We start from the raw sequence: 19,126 nt of genomic DNA, 5'->3' as shown, positions 1-19,126 counted from the left end.
TAACACGTGTGGTGGGAAGCGCTAGCCCCTGGAACGTGGGGCCTTTAGCTCTCAAGACGGGGGATGGGGGTGAAGGACTTCATCTTGGGGGTGTCAGCCTTCTCTTTCAGGAAGGACCACGCCCTTTTCTTGGGGAAATTCCGTTTCCCTCCGATCAGCTGAAAGCCTGGCCTTCAGACAGGGCGGGGAGCTGTGCTTTGTAGAAGGTGCTGCCGTTCATGGAGTATCTCTGAGACATCAATTATTGCCTGGGCAACAGCAGCACCACGGCGGCACATGGCTTGGGTTGCAAAACACACTCTAGTGGCAGAGACGAATTCTCGGGGGGGGCTGCAGTCCCTTCAAGAATCTGATGAGAGGTAACCATGTTTTTTCCCAGAAAATGCCCTCATGCACCATTTCACACACAGCGGGTCCTTGAATAGCATCATTTTATTCAATGTCATTTTGTTATAACATTGAGAAAAACATTGATTCCCGGCTGGGGCCACTGTCTGTACAGTCTGGACGTCCTCCCGGTCTGTGAGTTTTCTGGGCACTCGTTTCCTCCCAAGCCCCAAAGATGTGCAGGTGAGGTTTGTTGGTGTCTGGTCGCAGTCTGAGTGTGTGTGTGAGGTGAGTGTGCCCTGTGATGGGAGGGCGTCCTGTCCAGGGTGGGTCCCTGCCTTGCACACTGAGCTGCTGGGATAGGCTCTGGTCGCCCACCACCTTGAACTGGAATAACAGTTGGAAAATGAAAGAAGGAATGAATAAAAATTATTGTAAAAAAAAAAAAACTGCCTCCCCTAACCATACACATGCACAACAGTAAGTGACGCTGTGCACGAGTGCCCAGTGAGCCCAGTCTGGTGTTTGACCTGTGTGGTGGAAGGAGGCGCTCCTGACAATTTTTGCTTTGCAAACATTGATATGACCCACCATCGCTACAACTGCCAACACCCACTGAAGTCACCAAAAATTGGGTAATTACGTTGTTTTCAGTAATTTTTCTTAAATGTATGTATAACTCATGTCTACTTAATGTTTAATATTAGAAGTGTTTGATTTCAAGTTCTAAAGTTTGGTGATGTTTTTATGGCCAGCAATATGCCATGGGAACTTAACTCTTGTTTACATCCATTAGCCTATAGTAAAATTAGTTTCATTATACATCATTTTGCTTAAAGTTGCAAGTTCTTTTTTTGAGACAAAGTCTCGCTCTATTGCCCAGGCTGGAGTGCAGTGGTGCGATCTCCACTCACTGCAACCTCTGCTTCTCGGCTGCAAGCGATTCTCCTGCCTCAGCCTCCCGAGTAGTTGTGATTACAGGCATGCACCACCAGGCCTGGCTAATTTTTGTGTTTTTAGTAGAGATGGGGTTTCGCCATGTTGGCCAGGCTGGTCTTGAACTCCTGATCTCAGGTGATCCACCTGCCTTGGCCTCCCTAAGTACAGAGATTACAGGCCTGAGCCACCTTGCCCGGCCAAAATTAGTTTCATTATACCTCATTTTGCTTACAGTTGCAGTTCTAAGAATACCTATTGATGACGGTTGGTGATGAGTTACTGCACCGTGTTGCAGGTCTCCTGGATCCTGGGCTGGGAGCCCCTGTAGTGGAGGTTCTGGGAAAACGCACGTGACTGTGGGTTTACAAAACAAAACCATGGTGGGAGGTAAGATTTCAAGGGGGTGGAAAGAGAGCTGGAACCGTGGCATACCAGGGGATTATCACTGTATGCCTTGCCCAAGTTAAAATAACTTGACCAATAAATAAATTCAAAGCATTTAATATTAGAACAACTACGGACATCATAAAGCAGAAAGCAAGTCCGACCGTGTTTTGAGACGCAACATGAGATCTTCCGCGTTTCACCGTCCAGCTCCCCCGGCAGCATGCTTGAGTGTCTCCACCTGTGGGGAGCCGGGGATGGAGGCATCTCTGGGAGGGACTCAGGAGGAAAGTAGAGGACCAATCGGCTGAAACCTCAGAACTTGTGAAACAGGGGTCTGGGTAAAGGTAAGGGGGCTTAATTTGGATAAATGTTGGCTTATAAAGGAGCATTTCTCCTTCCCCTGTCAGTGTGATTGATTCCAGGGTGTTCAGGTTTGCAGCAGAAAACGCTGCCTGAAGTTGGTGTGCTTGAAGGTAACAGCTTGGATCCAATACATTTTCCTTTACAAAACCCAGGCAACTTTCATGAGTGGCGGGTATGTTACAAACAGGCTTTGCGGTGGGAGGGTCTACACTTGTGAGATTTTTATACTGGACCAGCTGCTGGCTGCTGTAATTCTGGGTCTAATGACTTTACACTCAGTTACCTTTAATTGCTGCAAACTAGGAAGGGAGAATGCCCCCGCAAAATGAACTGGGAATGCAGACTTAGAAGGGGCTGCTTTTTGAAAAGAAAAATATTTTCCCCCGTGGTCCAGATGCATTAAGACTATGAGAGAGAAAGGGCGGGGCTTGATGAGAACCTTCTAAAGCCAGGTCACCAGCAAGCAGTCTGACCACCCCATGACGACAACGCAGGTAAACAAAACCCTGCATTTGCTGCCTACAGGCCGTCTCCACTTAGGAAGCCAGCTGGCTGAAAGGAAGCAGGACACCCTCCGGTCCATCTGCCGCAGGAAGGCGGGTCCGAAGGAAAGCACTCTGGACGGGAGGCCACGCTTCCCAGCCGCAGCTCTGTCTGCTCCGTTCCCCTGTGTAGTTGGAGATGAATGTGGAGTAGCTGCATACCTTAAGCAATCTGAAAAACCTTCCAGAACCTTCAAGACGTGAAGGTTCCAGGCTTTGGAGTCACGGCCAGCATTTCCCGCTGATATATACGCATGTGCAACTGAGAGGACTCGGGTTTTCTCTGGAATGAGTGTGGATAGATGGTTCCCACGTGGCAGGTACTTCCGCATCCTCAGGTACCTTTTCTCTTCCTCATGGCTCCTTGTACCTTTTTGTTTTATCAAGAGTTGTATATTTTGTCTTTTTATTTTTTTGTCAAAAACTGCTTTTGAGCCGGGTGCAGTGACTCACACCTGTAATCCAAGCACTTTGGGAGGCTGAGGCAGGCGGATTATTTGAGGTCAGAAGTTTGAGACCAGCCTGGCCAACATGGCAAAACCCTGTCTCTACTAAAAAATACACAAATTAGCCAGGTGTGATGGCAGGAGAATCACTTGAACCCAGGAGGCAGAGGTTGCAGTGAGCCGAGATCAGGCCATTGCTCTCCAGCCTAGGTGACAGAGCGAGACTCCACCTAAAAAAAACAAAAAACAAAAAACCCCTGCTTTTGACTTTATAATAACTATTGGTTTTCTATTCCGTTAATGTCTGATTTTATCCTGATTTAACCCCTGCCTTCTGCTTGCTTTGGGATTGCGGCTACCTTTTCTGAGCTGAGGTGCCAGCCCCTCCCAGCCTCATCCCCTGGGTTTTGTATTCAGTGCTTTTACTGTCAACCCAGTCTAGAGAGTTTATAGTTTGTTTTTATTAACTTCTTTAAATCCAAGTGAATTCGGGAGTGTCTGGAATTGTCTTATTTTGCTTTTTGTTGATTTCTCACTATTCTGCACGGGGGTCAATTCCTAGAAAAGCAGGGTGCAGTGCCCGAGGGTACGGCCCACAGGGTGCAGTGTCTGAGGGTGTGGCCCACAGGGTGCAGTGTCTCGGGGGTTGGAGGGGTTCTATAATTTGGCCTGTATGGTGCGAATCTTTGTGTATCTGAGCTGTTCTTTGTGGCCTTCGTACAGGGTGGTTTTTTGTCATGTTCTATGTGTATCTGAAATTCTATACATATCTATTGGATCCAGCTTGTTAGCGATATTAAGTAAATCTTCCAGATCTTTACGTTTTTCTCACTGATTTGCCTGCTATGAGAATGGATTTTATTGCTCTTTGTAGTTCTATCAGTTTTTGCTTTGATATTCTGAAGGTATATTAGGTGGATGCTGTTGCGTTTAGAACTGTTGAAAATCAAGAGTAAGGCAATGGCTTGCTTCCAGAATACTTTGGAAATGGCAGCTCTGTATCACACTGAACAGTTCTCTCCTGTCCTGTTCATCTTGATGGCTGTTTAGTCAATGAATATTTAGAAAAGATTTGCTTTGTAACACACATCATAGACACAACAGTAAGCAAAATAGTCATTAATGACTAAACTGTGTAAGTATATAATTATAAACCATGGTAAAAGCTGTGAAGAAAAAGTACTGCTCTACCAGCTTGCTACTGGAAGGTGGTGGTGGCAAGTGTCACAGAAGAGCACCCTAAGTAAATACAGGGAAAAGGACATGGAGGTTATTGCCTTGGAGGCCAGGGACAAGCACATCCAAAGGCCCTCGGAGGAAAAGAGGGAAGGGACTGGAGACTGGAAAGACGGCCTGCAGGGCTGGAGCTGGGAAGGCGAACACAGAGAAGCTGGTTGAGCAGGGACCATATGGGACCTCACAGCGAGATCCCTGAGGTGTCCTGAGGGAGCTGAGGCCAGAGTGGTCGGCTGGGTGGGGAAGGAGGCTACGTTTGTGTTGGCAGCATGTGCGACTTGAGCCCCAGCATACACCAGGTTGCCCCAGGCGCCGGGGAAGTGCAGGGGTCAGGGAGACACATGCCGTCAGGCACAGCACCCTGGGCCGCCTTCTTCCCCTAAACATTTACCACCCGTGCAGAGCCGCCTGGAGTTTTAATGTGGATAAAACTGGTTCTTCCCATTTTTCTCCTTGCTCCTGAGGCACGTCCCTAAACGTGGTTATAGGGAAAGGCCAGTGCGAGGTCATAGTAGTGAGTGGCCATGGCGTCACAGGATGAACGGCAGACAGGGAGAGGGCTCTGGAAGGCCAGCTGGTCCACTGCAAACTCGTAGGCACGGATCAGCCCCCGGTGTCTAGAAAGAGCACAAAGATGGTGACAGGTCAGGGCGGCCTCGCTGGCCTTCACCCCGGCTGCTTCTGTCTTTGCAGGAGGCATTCTCCTGAGACCAGACAGAGTTCATCTTCACAAAGGTGTCCTCCGGGCACACAGCATCAGATACTCACAGTCCCAGGCTTAGCGGTCAATGTGGGGGTGCACAAGTCGGATGGGTGCAGTGAGTGTCACAGGGCAAGGACTCAAGAGGATGGGCCTTGCCCCTGTGACAGGATTCTAACCACAGCAGACCCCTCAGCATACGGCCTGCCCTCCCTCTCTGCACAGCCGGCAGCGTGGACTCGCCCCACGGGGCTGTCGTGCATCAGATGCTAGGCGCTCAGTACAGGTCAGCATCGATGTTTACGTTCCCAATTCCTAGAAAGGCAGGGCCCTGCCTGAGGGTATAGCTCATAGGGTGCAATGTGTCATGGGGGCGGGGGTTCTATACATCAATCAAACTAAGATGGTCTCTGACTCGCCCAGCCCCACCACCAACCTCCTGTGAGTAGTGAAGCTGTCCAGGTCGACGTTTCGCATCACCGTCTGGTAGGGCACGTTGGCCGTGATGAGGCTGTGGCTGCTGAATGAGATGTGCTGCACGGGGTGTCTGGAAGGCAGCGGGAGAGAGCTCGTAAGGGGGCATCCACTGGGCCTGCGCACAGCCTGCACTTGCTGCCACAGACCTGGGAGTTCAGAGCTGCAGGGGATTCTAGAACCCATAAAGCGAAGCTTCTCTTTCAGGGGGAGCAGGCCCCCACGGAAGCAGAGTCTCACCCCAGCTCCCAAGCTCAGGTGAGCAGGCCGTGCTTTGGGCATGACTTTGTAAACAGGTCTGCATGCCCCGTACGCATGCTGGCATCTGCCCCAACCACCTGGTACATTCCAGACATAAAGGACACTCCCTACTGGAGATGAATCAACCACGTGCAACAGAGACTGGTCCACCGCTGCCTCCCTGGGCAAGTCCCTCGAGCTCTCCCAGCCAGGCTGTCCATCATCTGTGAGCACTGGGGGCACGTTCACTGCTGATCCAGGAAGGCGCCCCCGATCCGGCTCACAGGGCTGCAGTGACACACGTCCCCTGGGTGGTGAAAGCACGTTTGGGAAATCTGGGAACAAAATGGCTCCAAGTCTGTTGAACAGAGGTTTGCGTTTTTTCTGAAACTTTTGTGCAGTACCTGCTGTGGTCACGGCACTGAGCTAGGAGACACTGAATTAAAAAGATGTCTCATCCAGGTGGATGCCTGACCCAGGGAGGGCCCTAGCTAGTGAAGAAGGTAACATGCAGTCCCAGAAAACATGACTAATGCTTCTGTAGCACGAGCGAATTTACCAGCTACAAAGACTGCGTGATGCAGAATTCAGTGCTGGGAGGAGGAGAAGGGGACGAGGGCTGAAAGGGTCTGTTGGGAGGGGTGCACAGGAGGGGACGAGGCCTGTGTGGGCTGGGCCAGGCCTGCTCCCAGGATGGCTGGGGCTGTTCTCCTTGACTAAAGCAGAGGGTTCTTGGGAGTGAGGGAAGCTAGGGAGCAGTCCCTACCTCCCCGGGGTTGGGACACCCACAGCAGGAACGTGGTGGTGGATTTGAATGGGGCCTGGAGGATGAGAAAGACCCGCAGAGGGAGGGCAGGCTTGGTGGAGGCCTGCAGCATGGCAGACTGACGGCACCCTGTCAGGCAGGCGAGGACCTGGGCTGAAGAGACTGAGGCCTGGCAGCAGGCACTGCAGGTGAGGCCTTGAGTAAGTCAGTGAGTTCTGGGCAGGAGACCGTGTGTCTGTCAGCCTTGTGCTGGTGAAAAACTGTTTTCACTGCATGGGGGACAAGCCCGGGTCGCACAGGGACAAAGGCAGTGCTGGGACGGGGCCACACCTCTGGGGAAGGCCTTCCTTACCTAGGCTTCATCTCAGTGGCCTGTACCGGGGGTACAGCTTTGTAGAGAGAAAAATGAGACCTGCTAGAGTGTGGGGCCGGCAGCTATCCCTGAGGACCTGGATGGCTGATCCAGCAACGCTTTAAAACAAATGCTGACTTTTCCTCAAAGGCAAATGCTTCCGGGAATTTCGGTGCAGTTTTAGTTGCCATTTGGCACCACCTAGTGGCAATTCAGTGCATCAGCATGGGAGTCAGAAAAAGGGCCCAGGCGACAGGGACAGCCACAGCGAGGGGGCGGGCCTAGGCAGTACCCAGGGCTCTGTGCGATAAAATCTGCCAGCCCGTGTTGGCCAACACCGCCCTCCAAGGAAGAGGCCCATTCTGCGGGTAAGCCTGCCGCCTCTCGGAGACGCCTGGCAAACTGCTGGCCTTGCATAAAGAGCAGGTCGCTGCTCAGGTCAGGTTCTCAGAGGCCAGTTTACCTGGATTTGCAGTAAGTGGGGAAGAAATCTGAGTTCACTGCGAGGGCCTGGCCCTGTTTCTGCTCTTCTATGTTGTCATGCTCACAGGCCACTGGCCCAGAATCATCTTGTTTTTGTAGAGATGGGGTTTCATTCTGTCACCCAGGCTGGAGTACAGTGGCACAGTCCCTGCAGCCTCAAACCCCTGGGCTCCATGGAGCAATCCTCCCCCGTCAGCCTCCGGAGTCACTGGGACTAGAGGTGCACGCCACCATGCCTGGAGGATTTTGAAAGAGGCAGGTCTCCCTGCGTTGCCCAGGCCAGTCTCAAACCCCTGGCCTTGAGAGCTCCTCAGTGTCCTGAGTGGCTGGGATTACAGGTGAGCCAGCAGGCCTGGCCGGATGTCTCTTCCCAGCGGTGCTGAGGGGCAGCGAGGGAGAGGGCCCGCTGCCTTTATCCCCACCTGTCTCCAAGGCAGGGTCTCCAGTTCGAGGCCTGCAGGGCAAGGTAGAGGTGGTGGCGGTGGCCTCAAGTCAGCTCTGACGAGCCTGCCCCGGGCTGGGCTGCTGCTCTGAAGGTCAGGAGCGGGCTCACTGGAAATGTCTTAACCAGTTAGGCACCAATGGCATAAACCTACCCACATCTGTGACGCCAACAGCCTGTGCTGAGGGTAGTGCATATCTCCAATCATGGTGTTAGAGGTGCAAACGACAAATTCCTCCTTCACTGGAGCCTCTATGAACCCCTTCAGTCTTAAGTGCTCTTCTATGTAAATGGCACGAGGACAGTCTAAGCAGCAGGCAGTACCATGGTTACACATGACAGACTCGAGTGGAGGACAGCGGCCGGGCCAGCCCTGCCTTCCACCTGTGGGCAGGTGGGGTGTCACATCCTGGCCTAGCCCAGCAAGTTTCCTATGTTTTCGAGTTCCCTTTTCTGTTTATTAAGATGGAGAAATCCTAAAATAATCAGAATAGCACTTGCAAAAAAGTAGTTTCATTCTTAGAGAAAGCTGGGCCTGACTAATATTCGAATTGTGGCGATCTGAATGACGTCAGAGACAGGAACTGCATCCCCAGTGACCAGCGCCATTTCCAAGCCTGTTTCCTCCTCTGCAGAGCGGTGCTGGTACAGCAGCTGGCTCCTAGGGTCACAGTGAGGATTCACATGGCGAAGCTGGGGGGTAGGGGGCATTTAGCACCATTCCTGGTGCAGGCTGATTAATGCTGCCTTCCCTGTTGCTACTAGAAACTCCCAAGAGTGTCTGGAATGCACCTTACCCAGAATACACCTCCCACAGCTTTTGGTTCGTCCGATAATCCCACACGGACACCAGGCCTTCCTCGCCTCCGCTGACGATCTTCCAGTCGTCCATCTGCACGGCAGAGACCCCAAGCTGGTGGGCAGAGAGCGACAGGGCGATGTTACCGCTGCGGAGGTCATGGATCCTCACCCTGGACAGGCCCAAGAAGAGCAGAGAAGGGAAATGGGGTTAGAGTCAAAGCTTGAAATGAACAAACTCCCCCTTCACTGTGCTGGTCTATGCGCGACACTGCTATGAAAAACTCCTCAGCTGCAAACATCAATAATAAGGACATCAACCTTTTATCTCCTCATTAGTAGACTGTCAGGGAGGACCCACACCATCGCATCTGAATGGTTTACAAGCACACGGAGCAAGAAAGACGCAGGCCAAGGACAGTGGCTGCCCACGTTACCTGCCTAACAGGGAAAAGCCACCTGCGTGACTGCACGCGCAGGTTGGCCTGAGAAGCCTGTCCCAGCAGTAGGTGTATTGCCCAGAACGGTAATTTTGCTGTTGGTAAAATAACCTGTTAAGGTAGCAAGAGCTACAAAGCCAGACACCCCAGATCCTCACCCGGTTAGGAAAAGAACACTTTTTGGGTATTTCACTTGACTTTGTAAGTTCATCGCTGTCTTGTTGGAAGTGAGAAAGGAAAAGCCTTTATACTTGATACGCACAGCAGAGCGGGGATAAAGGTGTGTGTACCCTGGGCAGTCACTGACTGAAATAATTACTTGCCTTATAATAATCCACATTTCTTTCAGAACCTCTTTAAAAACTGCTTTTTATGTATGTTGAATTTTTCACGAGGATAAGTTAGATAATGGGACAGAAATCTCGTATCCACTACAACCACCACCATACTTAGTTTCTACAATAAGCCACAAAGGCTAAAAGTAAATCAAATTGATTACATTTAATAAATGTAAAGATGAGCTTAAGAGACCCTATGATGCAAGTTGAAAAGGAAAAGACAGTCCCTGCCCTGAAAAGACCCCAGCATCTAGCAAGGAACAGGACAAAGACAAGGATATATGATTAAAAACGCATGTCTGGCCCAAAAGCTGTGGGGAGACAGGATTCTCTGAAACACGTCTCATGCCCTAGACTCTAGTTATGTGAACATGCGCACACACAACGTCGATTTTCCAAGTTCTGAGGGAAAATTATTTTGAACCAACAATTCTCTACCTAGCTTAGCTCCCAAGTTTGAAGGCATAATAGACTTTTTTTTTCTTTAACAGAAAAGGACTCAAAGTGAACTACCTGTGGATACTCTCTGAAAGAAAGTGGCATAGCAAAATACCAGAACAAGAAGACAGATGGCTTAAGTGGGACCTGATGTGTCTGCTGGATCCATGGCGGCACACAGAACAAACCTTCCTATTAACAAGAAGAGCTGCCAATGGATCACAAAGTAAAAATATATGCTATGCGTGAAAAACACATCTGCAAATGAGGAAGAAAAAATGTTACAATTTTAATACTAGAAAAGGCAGATTTCAAGGCAAAAGCATTTGCTGAGAACACTTATAACAATGAAGGGGCGATTTACTCAGTGATTGGTCAGACCTGGAAAAACAAAACTCCATGGATCACATTTCTTTTTCTAGGTTTTGTTTTTTATTAGTTTTTTAAAGACAGGGTCTCACTCCCGTCGCCCAGGCTGGAGTGTAGTGGCACTGCAGCCTCAACTTCCTGGGCTCAGGCGATCCTCTCACCTCAGCCTCCCGAGTAGCTGGGACTACAAGCACGTGCCACCACACCAGGCTAATTTTTTTTATTTTCAGTAGAGATGGTTTTGCCATGTTGCTCAGGCTGGTCTCGAACTCCTGGGCTCAAGGGATCCACCCACTCAGCCTCCTAAAGTGCCGGGATTACAGGCATGTGCCTCTGCACCCAGCCTGTTTTTGGTTTTTTGGTTTTTAATTGTTTCTTCAGTCACTATAATCTATTCAGAAATAATCTATTTCTTTCTGGGAAAATAAGAATTATCAAAACGAATCCCCAGGAGACAGAAAATCCAAGTAGATAAAATAACAAATAGCAGCGAGGAAGCCAGCAAGGGGCAACAGTCCCTACAAAAAAAAAAAAAAAAAAAACAAGTCGCTTTGGCCAGACCTGTAAGGACCAGCTGCCTCCAGGGCTAAGTTAACTGTTCCACAGCCTAGGAAAAGGAGGAAAGCTCCCAAATTCTCCATGAAGCCAGCACTCTATTACCAAAGCCTAAAGCTGAGAGCACGATCGAAGAAAACTACATATCCGACTGAAATATCAAGAAGAGACTCCACAGCAAGATGCCACAGACAAGGGAATCAACAAAAAAACCACCTGGTCATGTCCACGGAGGCCGAAAGAAATGGGATGAAACGTCACACCCATCCCAGATGTGGCAGTGAGGCACTGCCACCACCATTATTTCACATCGCTTTTTAAAAACTAGACACAATTAGACAAAAGGAAAAAACGAAAAGTAAAACAATTGGAAAGAAGTGGGTAGACTTCTCATTAATGAGAAGGGACAGTCCCAGAGAATTCAGTAACACAGAGTCAAAGATAAATTTATATGCTAAAATCTAGTTTAAAAAATAGAATCAAAGAAAATGTCCCATTTGTAACAACAGTTAGAGGCAAAATACTCTATAGTAGTTTTCTCAGCTTAGAGCTCTACCACATATATTATACAAATTATAGAGGGTGCAAAGAGTTAAACATAATTAAACTATAAAAATATTCAAAGGAGGACAGCCTTTCGAAACAAAGTACAGAAGGTGAAAAAAGGGTTTAACTTTTTCCTGTGGGGGCAGGGAAAAATCAGAAAGTCAGTCTAATGATAAACTGAGGAAAATGTTTGCAACAAAAAGGGCTAATGTCTTATAATAAATGCCTTCAAATCAGTAAAGACTGACAACCCATTATTAAATCGAGAGAAAAGATAAGAAAAAGCAATTCACAGAAAAATACTAATGGCTTTTCAACATGTGTAAGATGTTTAAGTTTACTGGTAATAAGATAAATTACACAGTAAAACTACAATGCAATGCCACTTTGTCAACGATCTCCCCAGCAAAGGTGAAGTGTGGTAACGCCCTACGAGGCACTGTGTGGCAGGGAGACGTGGACAGGTAGGTACTCCTAGACAGCTGAGGCGAGCACAAATCCTCCTTTGGGGAGTGACTTGGCAATATCCAACCAAACACCACATGCACCTCTCTTCTGAGCTGGCAATTCCACTTCAAGGAGGTAGCTACACAAGCGTCCACATACACGCAAGGCCAGTCACCAAAGCACTGACCTTAGTTGCAAAAGAGGCTTCTGTTTCAGACAACATGTTGACGATTCCACTGCAAAACGCTTAAAAATGCTGGATAAAATCCTTTTAAGGGTACTGCTGAGCTCACGTAGTGACTTCCCCAGGACCTGAGCTGAAAACCAGATAGGAGAAGGTGAGCTGCAACTTCAGTTGCCCGGGTGGTGGGGGAGCCTGCTGGCAAGCGCCAGGCTCAGCTCCGTGGTTTCATCAAACACATTGAAGGGCCACCCAAGGCAGGGAGCACAGAGTATGGAGACTCCTGCTTTCAATACAAAAGCATGAAAGTATAGTCTCTGAAATTAAATTTGGGAGATAGGCTGGAAGCAGATCAGAGAATGGGTGAATTAGAAGAAAAATCTGAAGAAATTACCAAGAATGGAGCACAAAGAGATGAATATGAAAACTGTGATAAGAGACATGAGGGACAGAAGGGGTGGTGCAGCATACGCCCCAAGTTCCGGAAGGACAGTTACCAGCTGGTGTTTCCCGGAACTGATGAAAGACATGCATGCCGACTCATGCACACGATCAAATACAAAAGACATACCTAAGAGTATAATTAGAAAAATGGGAGAACACAAAGACAAAGAGGTCCTAAAAGCAGCCTGAGAGAAAAAGACATTACCTATTAAGGAAAGATAATTAGACTGACAGGAAAAATTAGACACCTTTTCGCTGTGATGAACTGGAATGACTGGATGTAGGTGACACGATTAACTAGCTCATCAACTGAGTGCTAGCTAAAGCAACTATGCTACATCCATACAGTGGGACCCGGGACAGAACTACACAGGCCGACTGGCAGCCGTGCGCACAGGCATGTGCTGGGGGGCATGCGTTTAGGCTGCGTGGGTGCGGACGGCCCGGAGAATGCTCAGCATTCAAGCGATCACAATGAGGGAGGCTGACAAGGCTGTTGGGAAGAGGGTGCGCTTCGCCCTCTAGGTTACTCTGCTTTTGAGCCCATTTTCAATGTGCATACTTCCTGTTTAAATAAAACCAAACAATTCTGAAGATCAAATTCTGAAAGCACATATTTGAAACATTAACAACAATTACCTTGGAGAAGAAAGAGGGCAATAAAGGAGGCTTTTGTGTTTTCTTCTGGATGCTGCCATGTTTAAAAAACAAGAATTCATTCATGACCGGGAGGCCTTCAACGGTCACACTCTTTCTTGAGCTGAGAGGTGGATGCGCGGGCATTCTTGGTTATTCTTGAAACTGGACACATCCCTTATATACGCTCCCATACATATGTTCTGTTTCATAATTTTAAAAATAATACTTTCATCTATTTCTTAGATAAGGTGAAATAAAACAGGATGGAATAATACGTCGTTTTAGAACACAGAGGAGACACTCTTCTTCCTGCTAGGCCGTGTAACTGACAAGGCAACGCAAGTGAATAGAGAGGTCCGTTGCTACAGATGCTGTTCAGTCCCTGACTTGCCAGTCAGGGATCTGGGAGCAGAAAGATGCAGAGAGAGCCTGAAGACGACTTTGAAAACAAAGGTCTCCCTCTGTCACATTTACAGACACCTATCCTTAGGCATGCGTAGGTAAGAGAACTCGGGCTGTGTGCGCAGGGAAGAGAAAAAGTATAAATGCTGTAAAGAGAACTCTGACTTTAGGCCATAATGGGAACTTGAAAAGGATTGGGGAAAGGGGGAGCGGAAATGTTTACCAAGTACTTTTCAGTGCATATTTGGTTAATCAGAGTCTATTCTGCTATGGTGATTTCCATAAAGAGCTCCTCTGTTGAATATTTATACTCCATAATTTACAGTTTGGCTGTTAAGAAGACAAAGGCAAACACAAATTTGGTCCAGAAGTTCAAAGTTTGCCATCTGTTTTCCTATTGTATTTAGATACCAGCATGGATGGCTCCAAGCAAAATAAACAAATAAACCAAAAGATACAGCCTCAGTGTATTTTATATCACTAAGAAAAAAAAAAAAATAGGCCAAACCAGCCTTGAACTTCTCCCCCTTGGGAAAAAGGAAAAACATTTTTCTGACATCTCCTTAAAGAAGCACCACTCTGGCTTCTCGTCGACAGAAGCAGCACAGTGTGCTAAGTCCACCCAAGCCATTCAGATTCACGTGAAGGAACAGGTATCTGCCTCGGATATCTGACAGCGCGCAGCACCGGCCTGAATGCCGTGCGCCTTGGCAAAGCCCGTCGTCAGCTCAGTGCTCAAACCAAATACTCGACGCTGGGAAACAGGTAGCACAGCAAATGGGCACCAGAATATGCCAAGACAACCGATTCCAGGGACAAAGAGGAGCCAATGGTAGATATTGTGAATCCCCATCTAGCGAGTATTTCATCAACTTTGCCCGTTGAAAGAAAAAATAATTGGTCTGAAAGCTGTAATTGTATTATGTTTAATATTCATGGTTGGGCTTGGAGGACGGTTCCAACACTCCCTCTCTCCAGCCCCGCTCTAATGAAAATCACGCCATAGGAGTCGGCAGTAGCCCACCAATTAAAACAAAAGACACCAGAACCTTCCAAAGACTCCAACAGAGGAGCATCCATCTGATGGGCAGGAAAACGTGCTGGAACCGAGAGGGAGGCACGCTCTGGTTGGTCCTGTGTTAAGAGCTTTGAATAACTTATTATAACACTTGCAGATGGAGCAAATGCAACATTTACGCCCCAATCACTCTCTCTAACAGCAGGCAGCAGTAGCACGAGCACAGCACACAACTTTATATTTGTCAGGGCAAGAAGCAAGCGCCGAGATTCTGTAATTGGGGGGTCACAACTCAGGGCGTGTTTCCTATTGGCTTGGATTAAATACTCCCATATGATAATGAGGCACACTGTAGCTGATGGCAAGCTGAAGCCTATTCAGTGTGTGGCTCGGCAGTTTCATTAAGGAGGACCTGACCTTCAGCTATATTTCTACCCAGAAAATAAAGGGAACAAGCAATAAGGTATTACAATGTAGGCTTTTTTTAATGACCAAATTAATTTAAAAAATAGTATTGTTTTAAAGAAATCAATACATGATTCTGTTTGGTCTCACTGAACCTGGGCTATTAAATATTAAAGAGGATTTTAAATATAACCTTATATGCCAAAATCAATAGCTTTATCTACAAAGCACTGATGATGGCCTTAGTGAAAGAGTCATTTTAAACAGCAACTAGAAACATACATGTATTTTCAGGTAGAACTGCCAGTTTAATCCAGCTAGGCTAAGCTTAGCGCTCTCTGTATTTTAAGGCTGTATCTCTGAAGTTTAGAGTTCTCTGAATAGAGAACATACAATTCTATGTGGCCAAGACTAACAAGTCTTTCAGACTGGTCACTGAACCTTTCTGGACCAGCATTAGATGGTGCTGGTGCAAAATTCTGAGATCCATAACAAGTCCACCCAGTGGACAAAGATGATAATGTATATAATGCCAAGAAAAGGGCACATGGTCCCAAGTTGGAAATACTAAAACGTTTAGTTATTGACTAAGTCATGAGTATTTCCTATATACATATTGTTACTTTCATATGCAGTGACACCGTTCAACATGCCTGACATTTGTAAGTTTACTGTTGTATTATTTTAAAAAGGGTGAGGTATTATAATCAAAAAGCTGCATAGTGTGGTAGTGCCAGAACACAAGACATACAGATCAATGGAATAGAACTGAGAGTCCGGAATAAACCCTCAAAGTTACAGTCCATTCATTTTCAACAGTGGTGCCAAGACAATTGAATGGGGGAGAGAATTGTCATTTCAATAGATGGTGCCAGGATAGCTGGATATCCACATGCAAAAGAATGAAGTTTAGGTCTCTACCTCACACCATATACAAAAATTAACGCCAAATGGATCAGAGACCTCAGTGTAAGAGCCAAAACTATAAAACCCTTTGAAGAAAACTTAGGAGTTAATCTTTGTGAGCATGGGTTAGGAAATCGTTTCTTAGCTATGACATCGATAGCACAAATGCAAAAGAAAAAAAAAAAACAGACAAATGGAGCTTCATCAAAATTGAAAACGTGTGCTTCAAAGAATACAATCTAGAAAGTGAAAAGACAACTCACAGAATGGGAGAAAATATTTTGCAAATCACATATCTGATGAGAGATTTGTACCTGGGCTATATAAAAAAAAACTCTAATAACTCAATAATAAAAAGACAGCCCCATTAAAAAATGGGCTGAGGATTTGGATAGACATCTCTCCAGAGAAGATATACAAACAAGCAATAAGCACGTGAAAGGATATTCATCACCACGGGCTGTCAGAGAAATGCAAATCTAGAATTTGAGACAGTAGCAAGTGTTGGTGAGGGGGCTGAGAAACTGGAACCCTCATCCAGTGCTGGTGGGAACGTAAAATGGTACAGCCACTATAGAAGACTCTGGCAATTCCTCAGATGGTTTAACACAGAAGTACCACATAAGCCAGCAATTCCACTCCCAGTGTATTTCCCCAACCGAACTGAAAATATGCATCCACAAACTTACACATAAATGATAACAGTAGCATTATAATAGTCGAAAGGTGGAAGCAGCCCAAATGTCCACTAACTGATATAAAGAAAATGTAGTACATCTGCACAAGGGAGTATTACTTGGCCAGAAAAAGGAATGACATACCGATACATGCTACAACTTGGGTTTATCTTAAACACATACTAGGTGGAATAAGCCCAGTCATAAAAGGTCATAGATTACATCATTTCATTTATAGGAGATGTTCAGGCAAATCCACAGAGAAAGTAAGTAGATGAGTGGTTGCTTAAAGCTGGAGGGGATAAGGGAAAGGGTGAGTGACTGCTAATGGATATGGGGTTTCTCTTTGGGGTGAAAATGTTCTAAAATGGACTGTAGTGATACCTGCACAACCTTGTGGACCTACTCAAAACACTAAATTGTACTATTTAAATTGGTGAATTATGTGGCATGTAAATTAAATCTCAATACAGCTGCTAAAAAATAAACTTGAGACCATGGGGGAAAACACTGGAATGTGCTGGCTCAGTGACTTAGTAACCCAATTACAGCCTGACATTTGCCCTTAGCACCAACTCTTGGTTCTCCATAGCACAGCACGGATCAGCTTCTCCCTGCTGGATCCCCAGTTGCACTGGTGAAAATGAACAGATCACAGATAAGAAGACTGAGCTACAGAATAGGAAGGGTCCTCATTTAACACAGCCCTTGACTGCCAACTACAGTGCTGACTTCAGTCACTGAAAAGAAAGCAGGACGTTCTGATTCTGGCCAGGACGGAGTAAGCCCACTGCTGCCCCTCTCCTGTCGACTGCCAGCAAAACCTATGGACAAAACACAAAAACAAACACCTGAGGACTCTGGGGCGTCAACGCAAGCCGACGGATTGCAGAGAGACTCAAACCCATGGAAGTGGCTGTATAGGGGAGGAGTTTCCCTTTTTTTTCCCTTTTTCCTCCTGCAGCCTTGCCCTGAGTATGGACTCCAACATGCAGAACTGTGTGGTGGTGCAGGAAGCTAAAACTCCAATAGAAACTCCATCTTTCTGACCAGAGGAACAAAAGGGGCCCCTGCAGTCCCCAAAGAATAGGGGTGAGGGTTATTGTGGGGTTATTTCCTCTTTCTTGTGGCTGTGCCACAAGGACAGTCCCCAGTCACATGCTGCATGGTGGCGGCGATTCAGGCAGGTAGAACTCTGACAGAAACCCTATCTTTCTGACCAAAGAACTATAAGAGAAAGGAATCCCTGAAGGCTGGAAAGTGTAAGGATTGAGAGAGGAGAAACCTCAAGAAAGGGATCACATAATACTGTGTCTAAACCCACATAAGTCCCAGGCTCATCCCTGGGCTATGTGGGACAGATTCAAAGCAGGACGGCAACGGCTTTAAGAGCTCAACTAAGAGTGAACCACTGCCAAGCCTCAGACTAACCCAAGTGGCACATGAGCAGACCAAAAACAGCATAGAAACTGAACAGCTTTGGAAAGCGAACTGACACTGGAGTCACCACCCACAGAGGGTAAAACAGAACTTGCCGTCTGAACCTAAGCAGGGTGACTGCCTGTTTAAAAGCAAAACAAAGCAAAAATCATTCGTTAGAGGATTACATAACAGGATCCAGAGTGTATACAACACGACATCCACAATGTCCAGAATACAAAATTACTTGACATAGCCCAAACCAAAAGCCAAACAGGAAAATGTGACCCTTTCTTAAGGGAAAAGACAATTAACAGATGTAAACCCTAAGATAAGCCAGTCTGGGAACCCTCAACGACTTTAAAGAACTTGTAGCTATATTCCACAAAGTAAAGGTAAAGCGCATGGGAACACTGACAGTGACCACCTCAGCAGAGACACAGAAACTATATGTATAAAAAGAAATGAACAGAAATTTTTAACCAAGAAAAGATGAAATCTGAAATAAAAAATTCACTGGATAGGCTCAACAGCAGAATGGAGATGACACAGGAAAGAGTCCATAAACCTGAAGTTAGAGCAACAGAGATGATGCAATCTGAAGAACAGAAAGATAGATTTGGGAAAGAACATGAACACAGCTTTGGTGTCCTGTTGGAAAATTTCACAAGGTTTAATATTTACATTATTGAGGTTATCAGAAGGCGAGGAGAAAGGGATTATTCAGAAAAACTATTTGAGGAAGTAATGGCAGGAAACTCCAAATTTAGTGAAAGACATAAATATTCAGATTCTAAATGTTTAATAAACCCCAGACAGGGTTTAAACTAAAAAAAAAAAAAAATCAAGTGATTACTTCCTGCAGACTTTTCCTTAGTGACTCATTCAAGTTTCTCATAAATGTGAATTCCTAAGCTATTAATTCATTGTTGCCTTCAGTGAATATATACTTTCATTTCATTGAAAACGCCACTGATTCCAAGAAGCATCATTACTTTGTGTAACTTTTTTTTTTTTTTTTGAGACGGAGTCTCGCTCTGTCGCCCAGGCTGGAGTGCAGTGGTGCAATCTCGGCTCACTGCAAGCTCCGCCTCCCGGGTTCACGCCATTCTCCTGCCTCAGCCTCCCGAGTAGCTGGGACTACAGGCGCCCACCCCTGCGCCCGGCTAATTTTTTTCCATTTTTAGTAGAGACGGGGTTTCACCATGGTCTCGATCTCCTGACCTTGTGATCCGCCCACCTCGGCCTCCCAAAGTGCTGGGATTACAGGCGTGAGCCACCACGCCCGGCTACTTTGTGTAACTTTTAAAAATGCTGCCATTTTATGATGCTATTGTAAAAGTCCATTCTGATTTCATAGATGTGAAAATGGTTTTTTTTTAACATATATCTTAGAATAAATAGAAA

At 46.6% G+C, this 19,126-nt stretch overlaps 1 protein-coding gene across 23 annotated transcripts in view; it reads right to left on the bottom strand.

The window, feature by feature from the left end:
* Positions 1–422: 422 nt before the first annotated feature.
* The window catches only part of FBXW8 (F-box and WD repeat domain containing 8), a 115,686-nt gene continuing 96,982 nt past the window's right edge, over positions 423–19,126 (bottom strand). For 7 of the 23 annotated variants that reach the window (XR_012420711.1, XM_005572347.5, XM_074007978.1 and 4 more), the window contains 3 exons: positions 8,495–8,668; positions 5,377–5,487; positions 423–4,857 (listed from right to left, as the gene is read on the bottom strand). Coding sequence is in view for 11 of the 23 variants with exons in the window: in XM_005572347.5 (XP_005572404.1) it covers positions 4,713–4,857; positions 5,377–5,487; positions 8,495–8,668 (430 nt within the window). In the remaining 12 variants the exon portion in view is untranslated. Of the gene's footprint in view, positions 4,858–5,008; positions 5,256–5,376; positions 5,488–6,772; positions 8,391–8,494; positions 8,669–11,815; positions 11,946–19,126 lie in introns of those variants that run through there. The other 16 variants (XR_012420714.1, XR_012420718.1, XM_015431605.4 and 13 more) reach the window with 12 other exon arrangements.

This window comes from Macaca fascicularis, chromosome 11 (genome assembly GCF_037993035.2).
Source record: "Macaca fascicularis isolate 582-1 chromosome 11, T2T-MFA8v1.1".
Taxonomy (NCBI): domain Eukaryota; kingdom Metazoa; phylum Chordata; class Mammalia; order Primates; family Cercopithecidae; genus Macaca; species Macaca fascicularis.
The sequence above is the reverse complement of the archived record's forward strand: the minus strand, read 5'-3'. Positions and strand labels throughout refer to the sequence as shown.